General features: G+C 36.6%; 1 protein-coding gene across 1 annotated transcript in view; it reads left to right on the plus strand.

The window, feature by feature from the left end:
• The window catches only part of LOC150079097 (uncharacterized), a 114,924-nt gene that overhangs the window by 89,234 nt on the left and 3,506 nt on the right, over window positions 1–22,184 (plus strand). The window contains exon 4 of the mRNA XM_090382950.1: window positions 8,173–8,368. Coding sequence (XP_090239076.1) covers window positions 8,173–8,368 — 196 coding nt within the window. The remainder of the gene's footprint in view (window positions 1–8,172; window positions 8,369–22,184) is intronic.

The following is a 22,184-nucleotide window of genomic DNA, read 5'->3' on the forward strand; positions in this document are numbered from 1 at the left end:
AGTAATTGTGCAGTCAGATATATGAAGTTTTCTGAACAATGCAGACAGGCTGCCACTGCAGGTCATGGGGTATTGTCAATGATATACAGGAATTTTGCTAGTAGGGAAAAGGAGGTGATTATCCCTTTGTATAAGACAATGGTCAGGCCATGCCTTGAGTGCTGTGTACAGGTCTGGAGGCCTCATTTTAGGAAAGATGTAGAGTTGCTTGAGCATGTACAGAGAAGGGCAACAAGCTTGGGGAGGAGTGGGGTCCTCTTACCAAGAAAGGCTTAAGTTCTGCAAATTGCAGCAGCTGAAGACTAGGCACCTGCAAGGTGATCTGATTGAGGTGTATAAGGCCTTGAATGGGTTGAGCGTGCTGAATTCTGATGAGATTCTGCTTGTTCAGATTACAAACCTGAGGGGGCATAAATTCAAATTGAGGAAAGACAGTTGTAGAATAGATGTGCGGAAATTTGCCTTTACGAACAATCATTGCCTTAATTGAACAATCATTATGGGTAGTTAATTGCTGGAACAAACTTCCATCTGTCATTGTGGAAGTTGATAGCTTAAATAAATTCAATGAGGAACTGGGCAAACTTTTAGAGGGAATGGATGTGTGAAATTGGATTTTTTTTTTTTTTTTTTTTTGGCTGATGCCACATAAACTCATACACTTGTTTTCTTGCATCACATGCCTCCATTACTACTACTACAGTGGAATCTTGTTAATACAAAGTTCAAGGGACCTAAATTTTTAAGTTTTGTAATAATGAGCTTTGTAGTAATGAGTTCCCCGAAAAGTGTCAAAATTTTACCTTTTTTAATATTTAATTTTTTTTTTTGGCACATACTATATATCTAAGAATAATAATAAATAATAATATCAAAAATAAATAAAAAATAAATTTAAATTAATAAAATAAAATAATTAAAATAAAAATTAATAAAAACAAACTCCTTGTCTAACAATACAGTACATCTTTTTGAGATGGTAGTGTGTGTGTGCGCTACTTCACTTTCGCTTTCGCTGTCGCTGGTAACAAAAACATCATCGTTTTGCTTGGTGCTTAGCAGCTCTTCTGGTGTTGCATTGCTGTGGTAGAAACTACATGTACCTTCACAAACTATTTAAAGGATTAACACACTTTTTAAAGATTTTATTTTATTTGTAAGATAAACTGAGAAAAGCAATTAACAGAAATGAAAATATTGTACAATATATATATATATATACAATATTTTAGTATCAGAATAAAAGAATTAATGTTAATATAAAAGGAGATATACAATCCAACCTTTTGATAAAGTAACCTAATTTAAAGAAAGAATCCAATGTTGTTTGCACAGTTTTTGTCCTACATGCAATTTTAACTACAGCACAGACATTATAAAATGCAATAGTTGTTTCTTTATCAATGTTACTGCAGGCCAACACATTTCTCTATTATGCTCAATGCATTTTTGGCATCTTTTTTAGATGGTAGTGTGTGTGCTTCTTCACCTTCGCTGTCACTGGTAACAAAAACATCATCATGCAAAAACAAAAACAAAAACATGCTTGGTGCTTAGCAGCTCTTCTGGTGTTGCACCTTCTCAAACTATTTAAATTTGCCAACAAAATCCATAGCTCCTTCAAATTCCTCCCCCATTCCCCAATGTTGCTAACACATTAGTCTGCTGGACCATGTTTTTCAATGATATTCCCTCCAAAGCCACTCTTTCTGAAGCAGTTGTTTATTATACTTTACTTGATGCAATACTGTCCCAAGCAATAACAAGATTATGAATAGCATCCAAGACATGCCAATTTAGCTGCAAATTGTTCCCTCCCTCCCTCCCTCCCTCCCTCCCTCCCTCCCTCCCTCCCATGTTGAGGATCAAGTACCAAGTATCAAGTACCTACATGCTCTTTGTTGGTTATAAATAATGCCTCGATTCAATGGCTGCATAAAACTGATGGTAAAAAAAAAAAAAAGAAAAAAAGTAAACTGCAGCTATTATCACCAACTGCAGGATGGAAGCCTCCTCAGCAATTCATGTTGAGGGAAATGGACCATAATCTTCCACACTGGTCCAGTGCGGGTTGGCAGATCGACTGTATTTAGCAATCAGGAGCTTGATCGCCAGTCTGCTCAAAGAGCGTGTACTACTATACTCCTGCTCCTGACCACTTGGCTATGAATTGTAATGGGAGTTAAAAACAGCAGCTGTATATTTTTCAACTTAAGTGTCTCGGCAGATTGTGCTGTACAGTGATCTATAATCATCAAAATGTTCCCTTTCTTCTAAAGCCATTCTTCTGTCTACTTTTGAGAACCAAGACTGAAAAATTTTGATCATAAGCCAAGTACTTCTATTGGCCACAATCACTGGGAAGTTGGTTAACTTCTTTAAAACATCTTGGCTTGGAAAACTTACCAATCACAAGTGGGCATAGTTTTGTATTGCCATTTGAACTGCAGCATAACAGAATAGTGAGTCTTTGTTTACTTAATTTTTCACCATAACAAGACTCTCCTTGAACAGCAAATGTTTTGTTTGGCAGCAAATTATAAAATACACCTGTCTCATCAAGATTAAAAATATCCTTTGCCTCATATTTTTCAAGAATGGACCGTACAGAACACAAACCAGTCTGTAGCCTTTTCCTTGTCGACTGATCCAGAGTCACCACAAACATTTCGCGAAACCAAATTATGCCTATCATTAAACCTTTGGAGCCAGCCACTGCTGCATTCGAAGTTGCCAATTCCATGTTGCTGAGCCAGATAATTTGCCTTTTCTTGCAAAATCAGATCTGATATTGAAAAATTAGATACACACATTTGTTGGTACCACTCAAAACGTTTTGTTTCAAGCTCCTTGTCATTTTAACCAGGAATTCATTTCCTGTTTTTTTTTGTTTTTTTTTTTTATCGCTGCTCCAGTGTCACACAGTTCAATTTTTTTTCAGTTTTCAGTATTGTACATGAAGAAGGTAAAGGGATGTTGTATTCCTTTGCAATGTCCGTTTTGCTAAGTTCAATCCTATCAGCCTCTTGTATAATTTTCAGTTTAATTTCCAGGCTCAATTCCGTCAGTTTGTTTTGTAACCATAACACTACTAGATGATATTTAATATAAACAAACTTTAAATTAATTTAAAGACACAAGTTCCGAAAAAGACATCAGCTCAGATAAAATGGCAAAAAAAAATAGATTACTGTATACTGTAGAAAAACATTCTTTGAACTGGTGTAACAATTGCAATTGTCCTTAATCCTATGGAGAGCAAGGGAGTGTATGTAAACAACTTATTAGAAAAAATGTTTTTATTCTTTTGTTAATTTAACATGATGTTTTCAGAATGCACCTATGTTGTAGGTGCAATAATCAGACAGCTGTGCTAAGATTTGTATTAAAAGTACAAAATAACAATATTTATTTCTCACAGGGTGAAAAAGAACTTTGTAATACATATTAACCAAATTTTGTAATAAACGAATATATTTACATAGAAAAGCCTATCCTTTTGCAGGGGAATGGTATGTACTTAATATAAATGAGTAATTTGTATAAACCAAGTTTGTATTAACGAGATTTTACTATTTCTCATGCTAGCAAAATTTTTCTTAAAATCATACTAACCAGAATTTCAAGAAAACTTGAAGAAATGCCAGAAGAGCAAGCAGGTTTCAGAAAGGGCAGAGGAACCAGAGATCAGATCTTAAGTCTACATCTGATTGTTGAAAAATGCAAAGAATTCAAAGTTCCAGCCATTTTGTGTTTTATAGATTATTCAAAAGCATTTGATTGCATTCAACATAGAAACTATGGGGAAACAATGAGTAATATGGGATTCCCAATCCACATAATTCGGCCGATTAAGCTACTCTACCAGGAACAGGAAGGAACTGTAAGAACCAACATGGGAAACACTGACTTTTTCAAAATTGGTAAAGGTGTCAGGCAGGGCTGCATTTTGTTACCTCACTGTTTTAATCTTTATGCCAAAGATATGATGTGTGAAGCTTTGTAAGGTTTAGACACTGACATCAAAATTGGAGGGCTGAAGATGAACAACCTCATTATGCAGATGATACTATGCCAATTTGCAATTGCAAGGATCATCTGAAAGAAACTCTGAGGAGAGTATGTGAAGCAAGTAAGAAAAAAGGACTGTTGCTGAATGTGAATAAAACTAAAATAATGGTGATTGGTGATAATCACGATTCCAGCAAAGTGAAGGTTAATGGGTAAGATATCAAAGAAGTTGATGAATTTGATTACTTAGGATCAAGAATGAATAGAAATGGTGACTGCTTAAATGATGTAAAGAGAAGACAGACAATTGCTAAAACATTAATCACTGATCTGACGAAATTATGGAGAGATCAAGGTCTGCCCTTAAAGATGAAACTGAGAATCACTGATTCGATAATTTTTCCAGTTTCCACATATGGATGTGAAAAATGGAATCTCTAATTTTTGGACACATAGCAGGGAGGGATAACTTTCTGTTGAAGAATATAATGGAAGGAAAAATCAAGGGGAAGAGGAGCAGGGGAAGATCTGAAACTAGGTGGAAGGGTGTGATCAATGACCTTCTGGGCGTGACAGTTTGCGATACTGCTTGTAGTGCATGAGATTGGTGCAGTTGGAGGAAATTGTTGGTAGCCACAACAGCCCCTCAGGGAGTTACGTGATTGGAAGAAGATTAGCAAAATGACACAAGGAAGCAGGTTTATATGGTATCACGCTAAAAAAAAAAAAGCAGTGTCTCACTTCATTTGCCCATCCCTCCTAATGAAATGTCCTGTCCTTTAAATTTATCCAAAGTACCAACTTCCACAACAATAAGTAGACATTTATTTCGTCAATAAATACTGGAAAAGGCAAATTTTTTATATTCTGCACCTGTCTTTTTTCTGTTTAAATTTATATCCCCTTGTGTGTGTGTATTGTCCTAGAAAGGGTGAAGATGCCATTAGCATTTAGTTTACTGAATGCTTTAAAGCTGCACAGCTCACATCTGGTGAGTATGGGCTTGGCACACCCAGGGTCCTGAGCTGGATATCATCATTCTTCTCTTTCTTGGTGATTCCTTTCTACTTCTCTCTCTCTCTCTCTCTCTCTCTCTCTCTCTCTCTCTCTCACACACACACACACAGTAACTTGGAAATTTTTTTTGGCCTGTGCAGCATAAGTCTCAGGCTTCCTTGCACTATATGGCTAATAATAATATAATATTCACTTAGTGCTTTGTAATGCTTTAATCATTTCCCTGTGGATTTTTCATAAAAATTGAAATGTACACGTATTTCACAGATGTTTGTAATTTAATAAATAAACAAATAATAACACTAGCCAGCACAATTTTTACCTCCAAGAACTTAAATGCTGTTTTTTAACCAATTTTTATGTATATATTTGAAAAATGACCCTGATAGTTTCACAACGTGTTACAGTCATTAAATATAGAGGGAGTTACGTTTTACCAAAATGTCAATTTTGCATAATCTAGCCAGTAATGTATGACATACTGTTTTATTTTAAGAGATATAAGATAATTATCTTAATGTTAGCAGTTGATTCTGGCCTTGGGTTTTCTTGTGATAAACATAATCAAATTTCTACCTATAGTTTGGTTCTTAGGTTTAAATTCTGATGCAACAATTTACAATTTGAAGAGAGCACACAGCGTTTTTGGTGAGGATTTTTGTAGGCTGTGCCAAGTTCTTCCAAGTATTAACTGATCATGACATCTCAGGGTTGTAAATCTATCCTCCGAACATAAACAGCACCTCGAGGATAGGAGGGTGTGTCCTGCAACCCTTTCAATAGCAGTAAAGTAATTTCCAGCTCTACCTGCCGATTTGCAAATATTTTTACTTTCAGTGTTTTCACATGAGTAGAACTAGTAATTTGCCACATCTGTGTACTGTGGCGCCTCCGTAGCCAGGTGGGCAGGAGCAGCAGTGCATAGTACACGCTTCTTGATTAGACTGGGGTTCGAGCCCGTGACCACCAAATATGGAGGATGTGGAAAGGTCAGAGAATGACCACCGCATATCCCCGGAGCAGTATGGCCTTAGTTGCTAATGTTCCTAAAAACCATATAACAACAACTACTGTGTAATGATAAAAATTAAATTTGTGTTGTTTTTATATTGTAGTGTTCGAAACTGAATTTATGCAGAAATTCATTTAGTGCTACGATGAATAAGTAGACACATAAGAAGTGTATCAGTAATCCAGACAACTTTTGTTACGTTTGTGATGGTTTACTCCAAAGACTTGAAGGAAAAATAGCTATGACATTACGAAACTTTCATATTCTTTTTATTATGGATATAAAATTGATGATCAAGGCAAACCTTGGGCACCTCACGAGTGTTGTATTACCTGTACAACAACCTTTAGGAGTGGTTACATGGCAAATTCAAAGCGTTACCTTTTGCAGTCCCTATAGTTTGGCAAGAACCATCTTTGGCGATCATTTAAGGTGGCAGTATATGGGTAATAGGAAAGAAAAAAAACTATGAAATGTTGGTGTCTAATTTTATATTTATTATAATTAGCCATATGGTGCAAGAAGCCTGAGGCTTTTGCTGCACTAGCCAAAAAAATATTTCTGAGTTACTCCTGAGAGAGAGAGAGAGAGAGAGAGAGAGAGAGAGAGAGAGAGAGAGAGAGAGAGAGAGAGAGAGAGAGAGAGAGAAGGGAATCGCCAAGAAAGAGAAGCATGATGATATCCAGCTCAGGACCCTGGGTGTGCCTAGCCCATACTCACCAGCTGTGAGCCCCTGTGTTTACTTGAGTGCTGCAAAGACACTGGCTGTCGAATGTCATGGAAAATTCATTTTCTTCCTTCCCATCTCGAATTTTCTCCTGAAAATCTGGGTGATGTGAGTGATGAACAAGGGGAGTGGTTTCATCAAGATATTTCCACGATGGAAAAGCATCGTGGAAATATCTTGATGAAACCACTCAAGATGATGGGGGATTACTGCTGGTTCCTTGTGAGATAGAGTAAACAGGAATACAAGAGAAAATCCCTTAGTATCAAATATTTTTAAGGACAATTACAGGTATGCTGATTATATATTATTGAAATATAACTGTTTCGCAATGATTTGCGATAATTTTTCCGAAGTTAAATAAGTTATAGAGAACGTATAATTTTTTTTACACTTGTATTACAAACTTGAATTATATGTATATATCCCTTTATTTTAATATTAAACGTTGGTACATCTTTTGATGTAGATGTGTTAGACTTTTTATTGTAATTTTTGGAATCAGTGCATTTATTTCCTCCAGAATCACATTTTTTAATTGCAGAAGTATGACAAAAAATATTTTTTGTTGGCTAGTGTAATATGTACCTCAGATCATAATGCAGTCAATATTTTTGAATGTATTTTGTTTCCCTACAGGTTTTCAATAACAGTTGAAATATAACATATAATTTGCATTTCTCCAGTGACAAATGTAAGGAAATAGTAATAACTCATGATTTATATATTTAGTAAACTGATAACAAGAAAATAAGCTCCTCAAAAGTGATGACTTTCACATGTATGAATCTGGAAAATTTCTGTACATCAACCACATTACCTATTCATTCTACCAATCAGCAGCATTTCATTATAATATAAAGTTTTTTTTGGCTACAACATACAGTGTATGGATAGTCTGTGATATGTATTAAAAAAATAATAATAATTACTCGATTTTATTTGTCCGATTTTAATGATATTCTGGGAGGGATAGACGAATCTATAAAATGAGCTAAATATAAAATTTTATGAAAATCTTATCCAGCAGGAGTCAAGCCGTTAGATCCAGAGAGTCAGATGGACATGGTAAAGGCAATAGGTACTTTATGCCTAGAAATGGTGCGAGCCTAACACTGAGCCCTGAAAGACCACACCCAACAATAGTCCACAAAGAGTAAAGTTTTTTCAAATATTTCACAATATGGGTTAAGGACTGGTTCCAGTATGGATTTTCTAATTCAACTTTTTTATATTTAAACACTATTTTATAAACCAAGGTTGTTGTTATTAATATATTTATTGTTGTTTTAAAATATTTAAAATGACAGTTCAAATAAAATAAGACTTATGAAATGTTTTTTCTTCAGTTTCATAACTTTTCATTTTGATATGGATGTATTCAGTGTTTTATTTTATTTTCTAGGTTTATGGCAATATTCTCGGCATCCGAATTATTTTGGAGAAATTCTGTTGTGGTGGGGAATATTTATAATTTCGATAGCTATATTGAGGGGACCAGAGTGGATTGCAATTCTGAGTCCTCTATTTACAACAGCAATTATTTTGTTTTTGAGTGGAATTCCTCTCTTAGAAAAAGGTTCAGATGAACGGTACAGGGAGTAAGTATAAAAATATCTCACTCATGAATTGAATAAGCTAAGAGAAAATTATTTCATTTAGTTTAATTAGTATTAATTTCAGGAACTCTAATGGATATGCACACAAGTAGTTTTTGACTTGTTTGATTTGTATTAATCTGCACTTTAATTAATAATAACATTAATAACACTGGTGGATCACTAGTGAATTTAATATTAAAAATAGCAAGGGCTTATTTTTAATATTAGATTTATTCATCGTTAATGTCTGATAAAAAAAAAAAAAAAAAAGAAAGGAAGGTCAGTGTTCTTCTGTTATGGCTTTTCTGCCATTTTTTTTTTACACCATCATCAAGTATTGATGATAGTGTAAAAGAAAGGCAGAAAAGCCATAACATTAGAAGTGAAGATGAAATTGATAACATTTAGGTGGGAGTGCATTATCAAAGTCTGGAACCAGAAAGGAAGGAAATCTTACTTGTACAACTGCGCATACAAAGAAAAGCTGGAATTAGTTCAAAAGTTAAAAGTGCAGTGCCATTCCAATCAGTGATTATAAGGCAACATGGAAAAACTTATTGCTGAAATTAAAAGACTTGATTTTTTATTCAAATTTAAGACTTTCGGTATACTTTTTTTTTTTTTTTTTGAAATTTGAATGAAAGTATGGGTTGGTTATTGCATTTCAGAGCCAGCATAACATTTACTGTTATGCCTAGCATAACATTAAAGTGCTAGGTCAAGCTATTTGTGCTGATGAAAGGCAGCTGTGGATTTTCTGAGAAAATGGCAGAAATTGTGTTAGTGATGAATCTAGACTGGGGTTCGAGCCAGTCACCACCAAATACGGAGGATGCAGAAAGGTCAGGGAATGACCACCGCATATCCCTGGAGCAATATGTCCTTAGTTTCTAACTCCTAAAAACCAAATAACAAACAAACAGTGATGAATCATCTATTATTCCTGGAGAGGCTTTATTATAAAAAATAAGATTGGATTGTTTTGGAAGAACAATCTACATTAGCTAGAAAAAAATATCAGATAAAAGGAGAGGTAATAATTAATGATCTGTCCTTGTTTTAAAACTAGGAAAATATAGATTAATTCTCTTTCTTAGGTCAGTGTTGCAAATTGTTTTAATTTTGAGCCCTTGCTTGTTTGTTATGACTAGGGGCATTCAATTGTTAAATGGGGACTTCCTAATTTAGAAATTTAATCCAAAAGTTTGGTTAACCATTCCCCCCCCCCCATTTTTAGGGTCTGTAGTCTAACAAAAGACCCTTATAATGTCACTTGAATGTCTGTCTGTCCATCTGTCTGTCACAGCTTTGTATCTCTGGAACCACTCAACCAATTGACTTAATTTTTCATGGGTTTGTACATTGTGTGAGCCAACATAACACCATACTGATTGTTGTTGACAACCTATAGCTTATTATTCACCGTTGGAAAGAGGTCACTGAGTAGGTTTAAAATATTTTTTAAATTAAAAATGGCGGTGCCAGATAGGAAAATGTGAGTAATTTTCATGTCCTCCCCCCCCTCTATTTCTGTCACTAATGGAGCTAAAAATTTTAAAATCACATTAGCTATGCGTTATTCGATACTTATCAAGGGAAAACTATCCTGATTGAAATCTGTCATTTACTTTTTGTGTTAAAATTAAAAAAAAACGATTTTTTATTGCACTTCAATAGTATGCTTCTTTGTACTAAGTAACTCTCCTTTTGGTGACAAAAAGGTTGCTAAATAGTTTTAATAATTCTATAAAGGTCATTTATAAATTTTGCAACAAGAAGTATTTTTTAACAATTTTCAAAGCTGGAGTTGTCCCGGCAAGGAGGTACTCAGAGAGCCAGTGGGGAGGTGCCTGCGCAGAGTCTTGCACGGCCCTCATCTGCCAGTCCTTCTCCCCCCAAGACTTTAATCGCTTCTCCAGGAAGAAGTCGGAGTCGCTTCTCCCACCCTTGTCATTCACAACAACTGGAAACACTCAAATAGACAACGTTTTCGTTAGTTCCTCAGGTTTAGGCCAAACCAGGGTACTAGAAACTTTTTTCAGTTTCCATAAAGCTCTCTATTTGAGATACTACACTAACGACCATTCGTGACTATGGACCCTTCATCCCGAGTGCCCGGCACTCAGTAGTTGACCGATTTATTTCCAAACCAGTCCAAAAACATTCCACAAGCATTCAGTATTCATTCTCTGTCCAGCTTTAAACTGATATAGTCAACTTTTTTTCTTCCTCATTTATCGCTTCTGTTTCTGTTTTCTGGAATAACTTTCCTTCACGTGTTTCCTGAAAATTTCAGTCTACAGAAATTCAAGTCTAATGCCAACAAGTATCATTTGTCTTCTTAGCCTTCAACCCATGCACAGTATCAAGTACTATAGGTTATAACTACTTTTTACCTACTTCATAAAATAAACCTTTCTTTTTGCTATGGGAAACATTTTGTGAGGCTTAGCTACCATCCTACTATTTATTTTTTAATCATATTGCATAGAAAATATTGTAATGTGTTACATATGTATTTCAATTCAAAGCAAAATTATGTCCCACCTTTGAAAACAGAAATTTTTCGTTGGCGTTCAATCAAAACCTTGTATGTTGAATTCGTAAAAAAATTGATTTTGTAATGAGTTTCATTTTTGGTCCCACATTTCCCTGCAAAACAAGTGTTTGAAGACAATGCAGAAACCTCGCATGTCATTGGCTGCATATTGTGACCATCAAAACCTCGTATGTTATACTTCTCCTGAAAAGTAGTCATTTTCAACATACGAGGTTTTGATAGAACACCGATGATTTGTGAAATGGTATTACTCCTTAAGTAGGAGGAAAAATTTTTGAGGTAACTGCTTCTGACTTATGAAAGAATTATACAATGTATATTAAGGGGCATACAACTATAAATACTACTGGGACCAAGGAGCACAAGGACCCAAACAACTGAAACAAGTGAAATAGAACCCAATTTTTAAAGTCACTGCTGTAATGTAATAATATTCTCTAATATTATCAATTAAACTTTTGATGATATTAATTTACTACTTTATTATTATTATAATCATATATACTTTAAGTATGCTAATTTTACGTCAGTAGTTCTTTTAGGGGTGGAAAGGATGTTGAAATATTTTCTGTGGAGTTTCAGAAAATGTGTGCATGCTACCAGTAAAAATTCCTGTACCCATACAGGAATCTGTACAGGATTTTGCATTATGAATGAGGCATTAGAATATTAAGGTGATAATATTAAGATAATTACGATTTTTCATAGTTATGATTTTTTATGATTATAAGATTATTATAATTGATATGATAATATAAAATGAAAAAAGAAGTTATATAATTTTCCACTGAACTAATCTGTTGGTTCTTTTTATATCTATATTAAGTCTTTAAGCTTTTTTTTTTAATTGTCTTTTAAGTTTTCTTGCCTGACCAAGTTGACTGGATACTATGATGTGGTCACAAAGGAAGTGGATGCAAAAAATAATTTTGATATCATATATACTTGGATTTCAGAAAAGCTTTTGATACTGTTGCACATAAAAGACTACAGTACAAATTGAAGCACTATGGCATTAAAGGCAAGTTGCTGCTATGGAATGCCAAACCATTGGTTAAGCTTGCTGGCAGTAGTGAGGAATGATAAATGTACAAAAATATTCAATCCACAATATAAATTGCATTGTCTTCAGTTATTGTAGTATTGATTATTCAGTATCTACCATATTATGTGGTGTCAGAAGAAGTGATATTGAAAAGCCTTCAACATTTTTAGATGTTAGCATGTCAGAAACACTGCCACACATTAGCATTAGCAGAGGCATTTGATGCAAGAAAGCAAGCTTATGCAGCATCAGCCACATACACAGATACACAGAAAGCAAAGAACTTCAGGGAGTTTCTGGATACCCAGTTTCTAGTAAAAGAGAAACATAAAACTAGGAGAATCTTCTGAGAATTGTTCTGTATCCAGGCCTTATTCAATGGTGCAGAATGGCCCAGTGGTCTCTCCATAGACAATGGCTGGTCCATATGTTCAAAAGCAGTTCTCTTACAGGAGCTAGAATTGCTACCCCAAACCAACCATGTAACTGTATTGATCTTCCAGCACCATCTGAGTTTTTGTTCTGTTCTTCTCGCTTAGCTGAGGTTAGTGACATTTTTCCCTTGATCTTTTCAGAATTCAAATGCTGCTGCTTTTTTTTTTTTTCTTCTTCTTCTTCTTCTTCTTCTTAACATCCAGTGACTGCTTGTTTCTTAAGAAGTCAAATGCATTCAGAGTCCCCCTGTTTATATCAACTCTGCAACTCCTGTTTTATGCAGCTGGTTAGTATATTATAAATATAATTATCTTCTCATCTCATAAGGATACAAAATTGTAAATGTTTTGGCACATTTAGAGTTCTGCTTGGGTCCATTGTATTTGAGCTGCATCCAGACCTGCACTGGCATCCTTTTTTTCTTCTACCACTGCAACAATTGAAAATCTTCTTCATTGTCAGATATTGGTATTGAAAATTTCATTTTGGTGTGATTTTGTCAGGTGGATTTTCAACATTTTCATCGCTTGAATCTTTCACATCAAATAAATATTCTTCATTCAACCTTTTTCTTTATGTTGAGCCTTTTAATTTTGGTTGGTTTTGTATGAAAATTAATTATTTAAAAACTGGAACCACACCTGACCTGCAAACTTCAGAATTAGCTAAAAACCAACCCACATTGCAGGTAACTCATGGATACCTGATCCAACTCAGCTGAAGACTCTGGCATATTTTAGTTTCTCTTAACTGGTATACCCCACTTAACAGGGTTAAAGCTCTCAAAAATGAATCATTAACTGAAAGTCATTAAGCAAATGGTGATTTTCCATTCATTTCTTTGTTACAATGATAGATGCCTTCCTTGGAAAAAATTAAGTAGTAAATTTTAAATGTAATAGTTGTTAGAGTGTAATACAGTAATAATGAAAAAAAGTAGATTTATCTAGTTTGCATAAACTTGTAATAACTATAGCTTAGTTACGGAACAGTATAATAATGAAAGAGAAGATTGAAACTTCATGGATTAATTTATTTGATGCGGAACCATCTCCGTTAATCCTATAATCAATGAAGAAAGGAACATAGCAGAATGAAAAAAAAAAAAAAAGCATTTTATGTTGTTATTTTTATTAATATTAGTGAGGCACAGACAGTGAAGATTGTTCTGTTGTAAGTGTGTGAGTACATAAGTTCATTTAAAATTATGTATTCTTCTGGTCATGTAATGCCGGAATTTTTCCACAAACTCTGCATCATAACTTTGTGAGGTAGTACAAACTCTGTAAAGGCCAGAGAGAGAGAGAGAGAGTGTGGTTTTTGTAGTGTTGGGTTATGTTGTTCATCTGGTCACTTAGCTTAGGGGCTCATGGAACACCAGTGATCCTTTGTTTCCATCCTGGGTGAAGGGAGCTGGGCCAGGAAGAAGGGACTCGAGCTCTGGCAGGGCAAACACTGGTGTCACCTGAGCTTACAAGGGAGGGCAAAAAAATAAAAAGAGAGAGAGAGAGAGAGAGAAGTTTTATTGGAAAGGAGCATGAGGGTGACAGTTCAAGTTTGGAGGATAGGTGAAGAGTAAGAGGGTGGAAGATAGGAAAACCTTCCACCGTGAATTTGAAGGATGGGGGACATATGGGCACCCCTGCAGAGGCAATCCACCCTCCACAGGGGAGGAATTGTTAATTGCAGCAGAAAGTATTTAGGATGGTAGAGCCCACCATCCTAAATCCCAGGTGAAGGTTTGGATAAGGAGGTGGGGAGAGAGATGGGCAATGCTCTAGGATTGAAAAAAAAAAAAAGAAGGAATTAAAGTTATAGGGCCAGAGTACTCTATGTGGGCGTTTGATTGCCATCTGGCAACTTGGGGTCAGAGGAATCTGACATACCCACACTGGTCAGACCAGCTGAAGTAGTGTTACCATCCCACATCATGCCACCCAAGAAGTGAAGTCAACATAGTATCAGTAAAGGCAGTGAGGGGCTTTCGAAATGGTTGTCCCCCAACCAACTGCAGTCATGATCAGTGGGGGAAGCATCTGTTATCCACGAGATCCACAACACATATACATGTATATCTATGATAAGATACTTGATGGTCAGCACAGTAATATTAAAAATTATGATGTTAATGTTTTACAGATGAACTTAATATTTTAAAGGGGTAATAGTGGCACTTCATCAAAAAGCTTTAAAAAAAGGTTTGATAGCATGCTGGGTAAGCTTGTTTTAATTTTCAGAAAAGAGTGGTGGTTGTATCAGAACTTAAATTTTTTTTCTTTTATCATAAGAACATGCACTGCACTGCTTTCAATAACTATGTATGGGTTAGCAAAGCCAGATTTCCAGTAGTAACAAATTATTTATTGAATAATAATTTATGAACAGAAAATGGGAAGAACAAAGACAACTAAACGAATTTAAAAGGAAGATGTAGATGAGGCAGTGTATTTGGAAAGCATGTATTGCCAAATACACTGAACAAATATTTGTTCCATACAATGGCATGTACGGAACAAATACACAGAACTTTGTCTTATATTTCCGAAGTTTGCCGTTTCAAAATGACATGGACTATTCAGGTGGACAAGAGATCTTGACGACAGAATAAGAGATTTAATCACATATTCCCAGTTCCAGTCATCTTTTATATCTCCCATAATGGTGATTATAGTGTAACACCTGCATTAAGAGGCATTGCTTTTAAAGTTAACATTGTGGCATTTTATTACAGTGTACAATAAAACGTGAAGAAAGTAACAAATGTATTCAGCACTCCCTTATGTATTCAGCACACCTAACAAATGTATTCAGCACTCCCTTATGTAGATGGTCATGAAACCAAAACCTACAGTAGAGTGTAGAGTGTGTTTAGTGTCAAACGGCACCAGGGGTTTCCCCCATCTCCGCGTGCTATACATTGTGGGTGTGAAACAGAACACTGTCAGTGCCAGAGGTTTAAAAGTGTATGGATTTTGTACATGTGTAGTGTCGTGTACCGTTGTTCCTCTGGTCATTTAGCCGCTGGGCCCCTAATGGGACCCAACGTTGTCCACACTCTGCCTTGTGGAGGCAGACCAGGTACACCACTATTATAGTTATTTACTCTGGCAGGTCCTGCCACCTAATTTCCTGAGATTTCAGTGGCTAGGACCTTAAAAAAAAAAAATAATAATAAAAAAAAAATAAAATAATAATAATAATAATAAAAAAAAACCGTTATAGTTATGGGTCAGCCAAAAAGAAGTACTATTTATGCAAATAAATGTTGTTAAGTTTTTGGGTGTAGGGCTCAAGCAATTTAACAATGGTTCAGACACTAGTAATTATAATTAAAAGAGAGAGAGAGGGGTGGGGAGACTGAAGGCTGGGGGGAAAAGACAGAAATAAGGGGTCCATAGAGAAGATGACCCCCAAATCAGTGGAGCAGGCCCATGCCCCACCAGAGGGAAGAGAGGGGCAGCGAGGGGAGGAGCCCAGAAGTCACCTCCCCCTCCCGCCCAGGGAGTGGAGGCAAAGGGCCACGCAAGGGAGCGTGGCTTAAAAAAAAAAAAAATTCTATAGAGTCCCAAAGGAAGGTCTTGTATCTGGGTGAGAGCCAGTTTCGTTGATTCCAAGGATGGTTAGTTTAGTCGTGGTGCCTGTTCTTGATCCCTGTAGATAGCAATAAGTGTCCTTCTTCGGGTGAACAGTCCCTGGACGAATTTTGTCAGCTCCTTATACTCCTCTTGCGAGTCCAACAGGTTTGATTCCCTATCGTGAGGGAAGTAAATCAGCTTTGTCATCAGGAGGCAGCAGAGATCCTCATAGTTTTCACAGTTGTACATTATGTGAGACCATGTCTCCACTTCCCCACAGACACAGCAGGGATCGTTTACTAATTTAAAACTGTTTAGTTTGGCGTTCAGGGCCCCATGACCTGTTAAAAGATACGTAGTGTACAGTCCAGGGTGAAACCATGATGGTGCTTTTGGGTATAATCTTCCGACATCAGCCAGAAATTTCCTCGTTATTTTCCCTTTTGTGGATTCTGACCACCTATCCTGCCAGGCCTGCTGCAGGTGGGTGGCGAGTTTTGTTTTCTCTCTTTTCAGGTTTCCTGTAGGGTCAATGGAGTGGCCCAGGAAGGTGCAGGGAAGCCCTTTTGCGAGATGCTGCACCATGGCACAACGCACCACCTCGAGGTCAAGGGGGAGTGCTCCCGCCAGAACCTGCAGAGCATGTGTACTCACAGTGCAGCAGGCCCATGAAATAGAGAGGAGTATTGTCTGCTGGATGGAATCCAGTGTCCATCTGTTAACTGCAGTAGTTGCTTTCTGGAACCAGATGGGTGACGTGTAAGTTATGGCTGGTATAAATGTAATACAGTCCCAAGGTGTGCCTCTTGAGTCCCCAATCCCTTTTAGCTATTCTTGAGACGAGAGCAGAATATCTCCTGATTTTCTCTCGGATATGTTTCAAGTGTGGGTTGAAAGATTGGTTCCTGTCCAGTATGATTCCTAGATATTTCATCTCACTGAGTAGTTTGATAGTTGTATTTTCTACTTTAATTTGCGGTGGTCTATGGGGATTTAATGTTCCTTTCAAGTAGCATTGAGTAGGTTTTTCCCGGTGAGATCTTAAGAAAATGGACCTTCATCCAGTCTTGTACAATTTGAATTGCTCGATTTGCCTGGGTTTCCAATTGAAGTCAGTTGTCTGCGGCAACAGTCAGTATCAGGTCATCTGCAGTAGGTGACGACGTGTCATCGCTGTTATTGATGCTATATGTATACAGGGGATGCTCTGATTATGTAATTAGATTATGTAACCGAGCCATTCCACATTGCCTGTTTAGTATTCAATTGAAAATTGGTTTAAACAGCGCCTCAATATGGAAGTGTGCTTACTATAAGAGATAACTGACCACGCCAACTTCCTTAATTCAATTGGTCTTGGGTTAAACCCTCTAAAAACACACCACAGCTTGTCGTTCCAGGTCTGGAATGACAAGCTGTCCACAGAGCATTTAATCACCACTAAGAAGAAAACTTTAGCCACCATCTGGCATTCTAGACAAGAATTTACTGGCATACATGTTGCTAGGTATTTTTTTCAGTCACCATGTACGCATCTGTGATTTTTCTCATTTCTATGGAAACACACGTGAAAATATTATTAAGAATAGCATAGAATATTGGTTATTTAGGTGGTTAAATAAGGTGTTCGGTTTGCCATTCACTATATCAAGAGGAATTTTATACGAGAATATAGAGTGGACACCATAAAAGTTTATTCTCATTATAATAAATCCTGGCCAAATCACTGACATCTAGATAAGATATGACAGTACTTTCTAGCATCATCTTACTCCACAAAGTTAGAGACGTTAGCATTAGTACAGGCATATGATGCAAGAAAGCACACTTATACAGCATCAGCCAAAAAAAAAAAAAAAAAAAATCCCCTTCCCATTTCACCCATCCATTTGCCCCAAAAGTTTGTCCACTTCCTTGAATTTATTTAAGCTATCAATTTCCACAACAGCAAGAATATAGAACTTCGTTTCAGTAGTCAACTACCCACTGTCTAAAGCCAAATTTCGGCACATCTATTCTACAACTGTCTTTCCTCAATTTGAGTTTGTGCCCTTTCAGGTTCATAATTTGACCAAGATGAAGAATTAACCCCAGGGGCTCACATCTGGTGAGTATAGGCTTGGCACACCTAGGGTCATTTTGCAGAACTTAAGCTTTTCTTGGTAACAGTACCTTTGTTCCCTTACCAATCTTGTTGCCGCTCACTGTACTCCTTCTAGCAACTTTACATCCTTCCTAAAACGAGACCTCCAGCAATACTCAAGGCATGGCCTGACCATTGCCTGGTTAAAGGGATAATCACCTCTTTATCCCTGCTACCAAAATTCATGTATATTATTGAAAAGACCCCATGACCTGCTTTGGCAGCTTGTCTGCACTTCTCAGAAAACTTCATATCTGACAGCACAGTTACTCTGGGTCTTTTTCATTCTCCACTACCCTGAGTGTAGTAATACACAGATGGTACATTTCTCTAGGATTACTGCTACGCATATGCAGTACTTTGCATTTGTCAATGTTCATCTTAAGTTTCCACTTCTCAGCCCATCTGCCCAACTTTTCTAGATCCTGTTGCAGTAGCATACTGTTATTACTGTCATTAACAACCATATTAACCTTTGTGTCATATGCAAACTTCGACATTAAGTCTGATATATCTTCATCAATATCATTGACAAATATACAAAACAGCAATGGGCCAAATGCCAAAACCCTGAAGAGCTCCAATAATAATATTGGTCCACAAAGAGCAGTGTCTATTGATTACCACTCTGTCTTCTTCTACTCCACCATTTTATTTATTGTAGCAATTTGCCCTTAATGCCATACTGCTCCAATTTGTACAGTAGTCTTCCATGTGCAACAGTATCAAAAGCTTTCCTTCAATCCAAGTATATTATATCAAAATTATTTTTTGCATCCAGTTCCTTTGTGACCACATAGTATCCAATCAAATTGGTCAGAGAAGAGAAGACTGCCTCTTAACAAACCCATGCTGTGTTTGAATTCTTACTGCAGTCTTGTCTAGATGACCTTTAATGCTTCTTTAACCAGTGACCCCATTATTTTCCTTGGAACAGAAGTTAAATTAACAGGTTGGCAATACTCATGTCACCCTTTGTGAATTTGGGATACATTCGCACATCTCCAGTCCGTTGGGGACTTCCCCTGAGTCCAAGGATGCTCTCATAATTATGGCTAAGGGTTTTCTTACTTCCTTTGCTGCCTCCTTTAATATAACTGGATAGATCCCATCCACCTAAGGTGCCTTTGTGACTTGATTACAGACTATCTTATATCTACCACAGGCATCTGTGTCTGCTGATAATTTATATGTATCCCGTGTGTTTTTCTTCTCTGCCATGAGTCTCATTAGTTCATCTGACATCCATTAAGGTCTAAACCTTGAACAGTATTTCTTAGTTGGTATGAAAAGCCTAGTAACTTCCACGATTAATTCCTTGAATGCTTCCCATTTAGAATTTGCTGTTGGTAATGTCATCAGTTGATCCCACTGTATAGAATTTAAAAACTGTCCGAGACCACTATAGTTACCTTTACGAAAGCAAAAGCCCTTCCCTTTACCCCTGATGGTAGTTACATCTATGGGTAAAACTCATTAGTATGTGATCACTGCCACCTAGTGGTTCCTTTATCTGCAGATTCTTAATACATGAATAATCACTGCTGATAATCAGTTCAAGAGTATTACTCCCTGTGGTTGTCTTGCGAACATGCTGCTGTAGAAAATAATCATCCAATAAATCCACAAAAGTCTTGCTAGTGTGTGAGTGAACAACCCACAAGTGTCAATCTATATCTGGGAAGTTAAAATCCCCTATTATGAGACAATGTGATTTACTGATCCACTGTGATTTACTGATCCACTGTGTTTCTCTGTACATCTGTTTGTCATACTCATCACAGTCATTAGGCCTATAACATACTCTTAACTTTGCTTTCCCAGTGCTTATGTCACACCAAACTGACTCATCACTGCACTGTCCACCCATGTCTACTGGATGCACTTTCTTATATTTTATGTGTTTCTTAACTAACAGCATAACCCTCCCTCCTCCTCCTCCCTTTCTGTCCTGTCTATCACCAAATTCCAGTTCGGTATTCCTTATCTTTTTGTGACACCATGTCTCTGATATCCCAAGAAAATATCTGCATTTGATGTCTTCACCAGCACCTCGAATTCATCAGATTTATTTACTATACTCCTAGCATTGGTGTACATGCACCTGTTCTTACTTCTAGTTACCTTAACACGACCCATGTATTTACTTGTTCCTTGATGACTCCTAGCAATCCTTGAAATCCCCAGCACCTCACTTTCCAGGCTGCTGCTCAATCCAATAGAAGCAGTAATCACTTCTGCCTGTGGCTACTGTTGATCTATTAGTCTGTTAATCCCCCAATCCAGCAGTTTTCTAATCCACCTAACACTGCCTCGATAGCAGAGTAAATATTCTTGCACCTTCCTGTTTAAGTGTACCCCATCCCAGTCCTAATTTCAACCTAATGTATCCTAATGTCAACAAGTATCTTCTTGACCTTCAACCCATGCACAGTGCTAACTACTATAGGTTCTAATACCTATCATGCTTGGGGTTTTGATTAAAAAAAAAAAAAAAAACTTGCTTTCTTGCATCATTTGTCACTAAAAATACTAATCTTGAAGAGAGCTGTAGATAATTTGGTGTAGGTTTTGTGGTACATTTGTGGTGTGTAGCCTCCACAAGATGCCAGGCTACCACAAGGCATCAGATGTACCAGCAAAATCTACAGAAATTGCTAACATGTATTTCTGTTCTGTGGAATTTGCTTTATTTATTAGCAGTAGCATGGCATTTTCAGTAGATTTTCCAGGCTTAAAGCCAAATAGTTTACCAGAGTGTAGAGCTGCTTGTTGGTGGTGGAAGAGTTGCCAGCTTAGAATTATTCTTTCCAGAATCTTACCTAGCACCGGTAGCAGCACAATCAGCGGATAATAATATCTTGGTTCTGTAGTAGGTTTCTCCTGATTTTTTAGTATTAGTTTTAACATAACTTGCTTGCAGGGGGCAGAAAATATTCACTGTGCAAGGCAGTGGTTGTAAAGTTGGAGGAGATGGTCAGGAGAGGCAGATGCAAATTTCTTGATCACTTGTACTTCTAACTGGTCATGTCCTTCTCTTTTTATACTAGCAGGTAGCATTCTTATGGGTTTTTTTTTTTAATGCTCTGCTGCATCTTTAACTGTATTTTAACTTCTCACCAAAGAGCCATTGTAGCTTGTAAATGTTTAAAAGCTTTTGATGTATCCTTGGTTGTTATGGATTGTTAGGGCTTTAGCATTTCTTCAGCCTTATCTTGCATTCTTGGTTTTCAGATTCCGGGAGTTCTTTGGTAATCAGCTCTTCACATGATAATGTTGGGGAGGCTGATATGGTAGAATAAAACAACCACATCATCGTCCTCAATATTTTCTAAGCTGACCTTTTTTGCAATTTCTTTGCATATATCATGAGTTGGTTCTCCTAATCCATGGTAATTTTCAATAATACAGCTGCCATAGTTTTTCTCTGTTCACATTTAATGCCTTAACTTCCTTTTGTGTTGCTTCTTTCCATTCATGAGTATTTTGGACTTATTTTTAAAGAGACTATTGAAGTGAAATTAATAAATGTATCAAGCAAAAAATAAATAAAATTAACATATACACTGCATTCTACTTAGTAAATGATGCTTCAATTTGACAGCAAATGTTACAGTGGCGATTGACTTTTAATCAGTTTTGAAGTGCTGCTCTTTGGTGGTGTGGTTTTAATATTTCTTAATAATATTAATAGTGACAAAATGATGCAGGGAAGCAAACTTATACAGCATCAGCCAAATAAAAATATCCACTGAATTTGCCCATTCCTTCTAAGAGGGGCATTTGAAAAGTTTGTGGCCTGAGTATGTTGAAGTAATCCACCAAGTTTCATGCAGTTTCAGTAATGTCATTTTTTTAATTACACATCTGAAATCAAAAAAGTTGTGTGAATGAGGAAAGATGACTAAATAAGTCACTGTGCAGTCATCCAATATTTGGTAAAAAAAAAATAAATCGGTCAACTACTGAGTGCCGGGCACTCAGGATGAAGGGTCCGTAGTCATGAATGATTGTTAGTGTAGTATCTCAAATAGAGAGCTTTATGGTAACTGAAAAAA

Source organism: Mastigoproctus giganteus, chromosome 10, assembly GCF_048544385.1.
Source record: "Mastigoproctus giganteus isolate SK-2022 chromosome 10, ASM4854438v1, whole genome shotgun sequence".
NCBI classification, from domain to species: Eukaryota; Metazoa; Arthropoda; class Arachnida; order Uropygi; family Thelyphonidae; genus Mastigoproctus; species Mastigoproctus giganteus.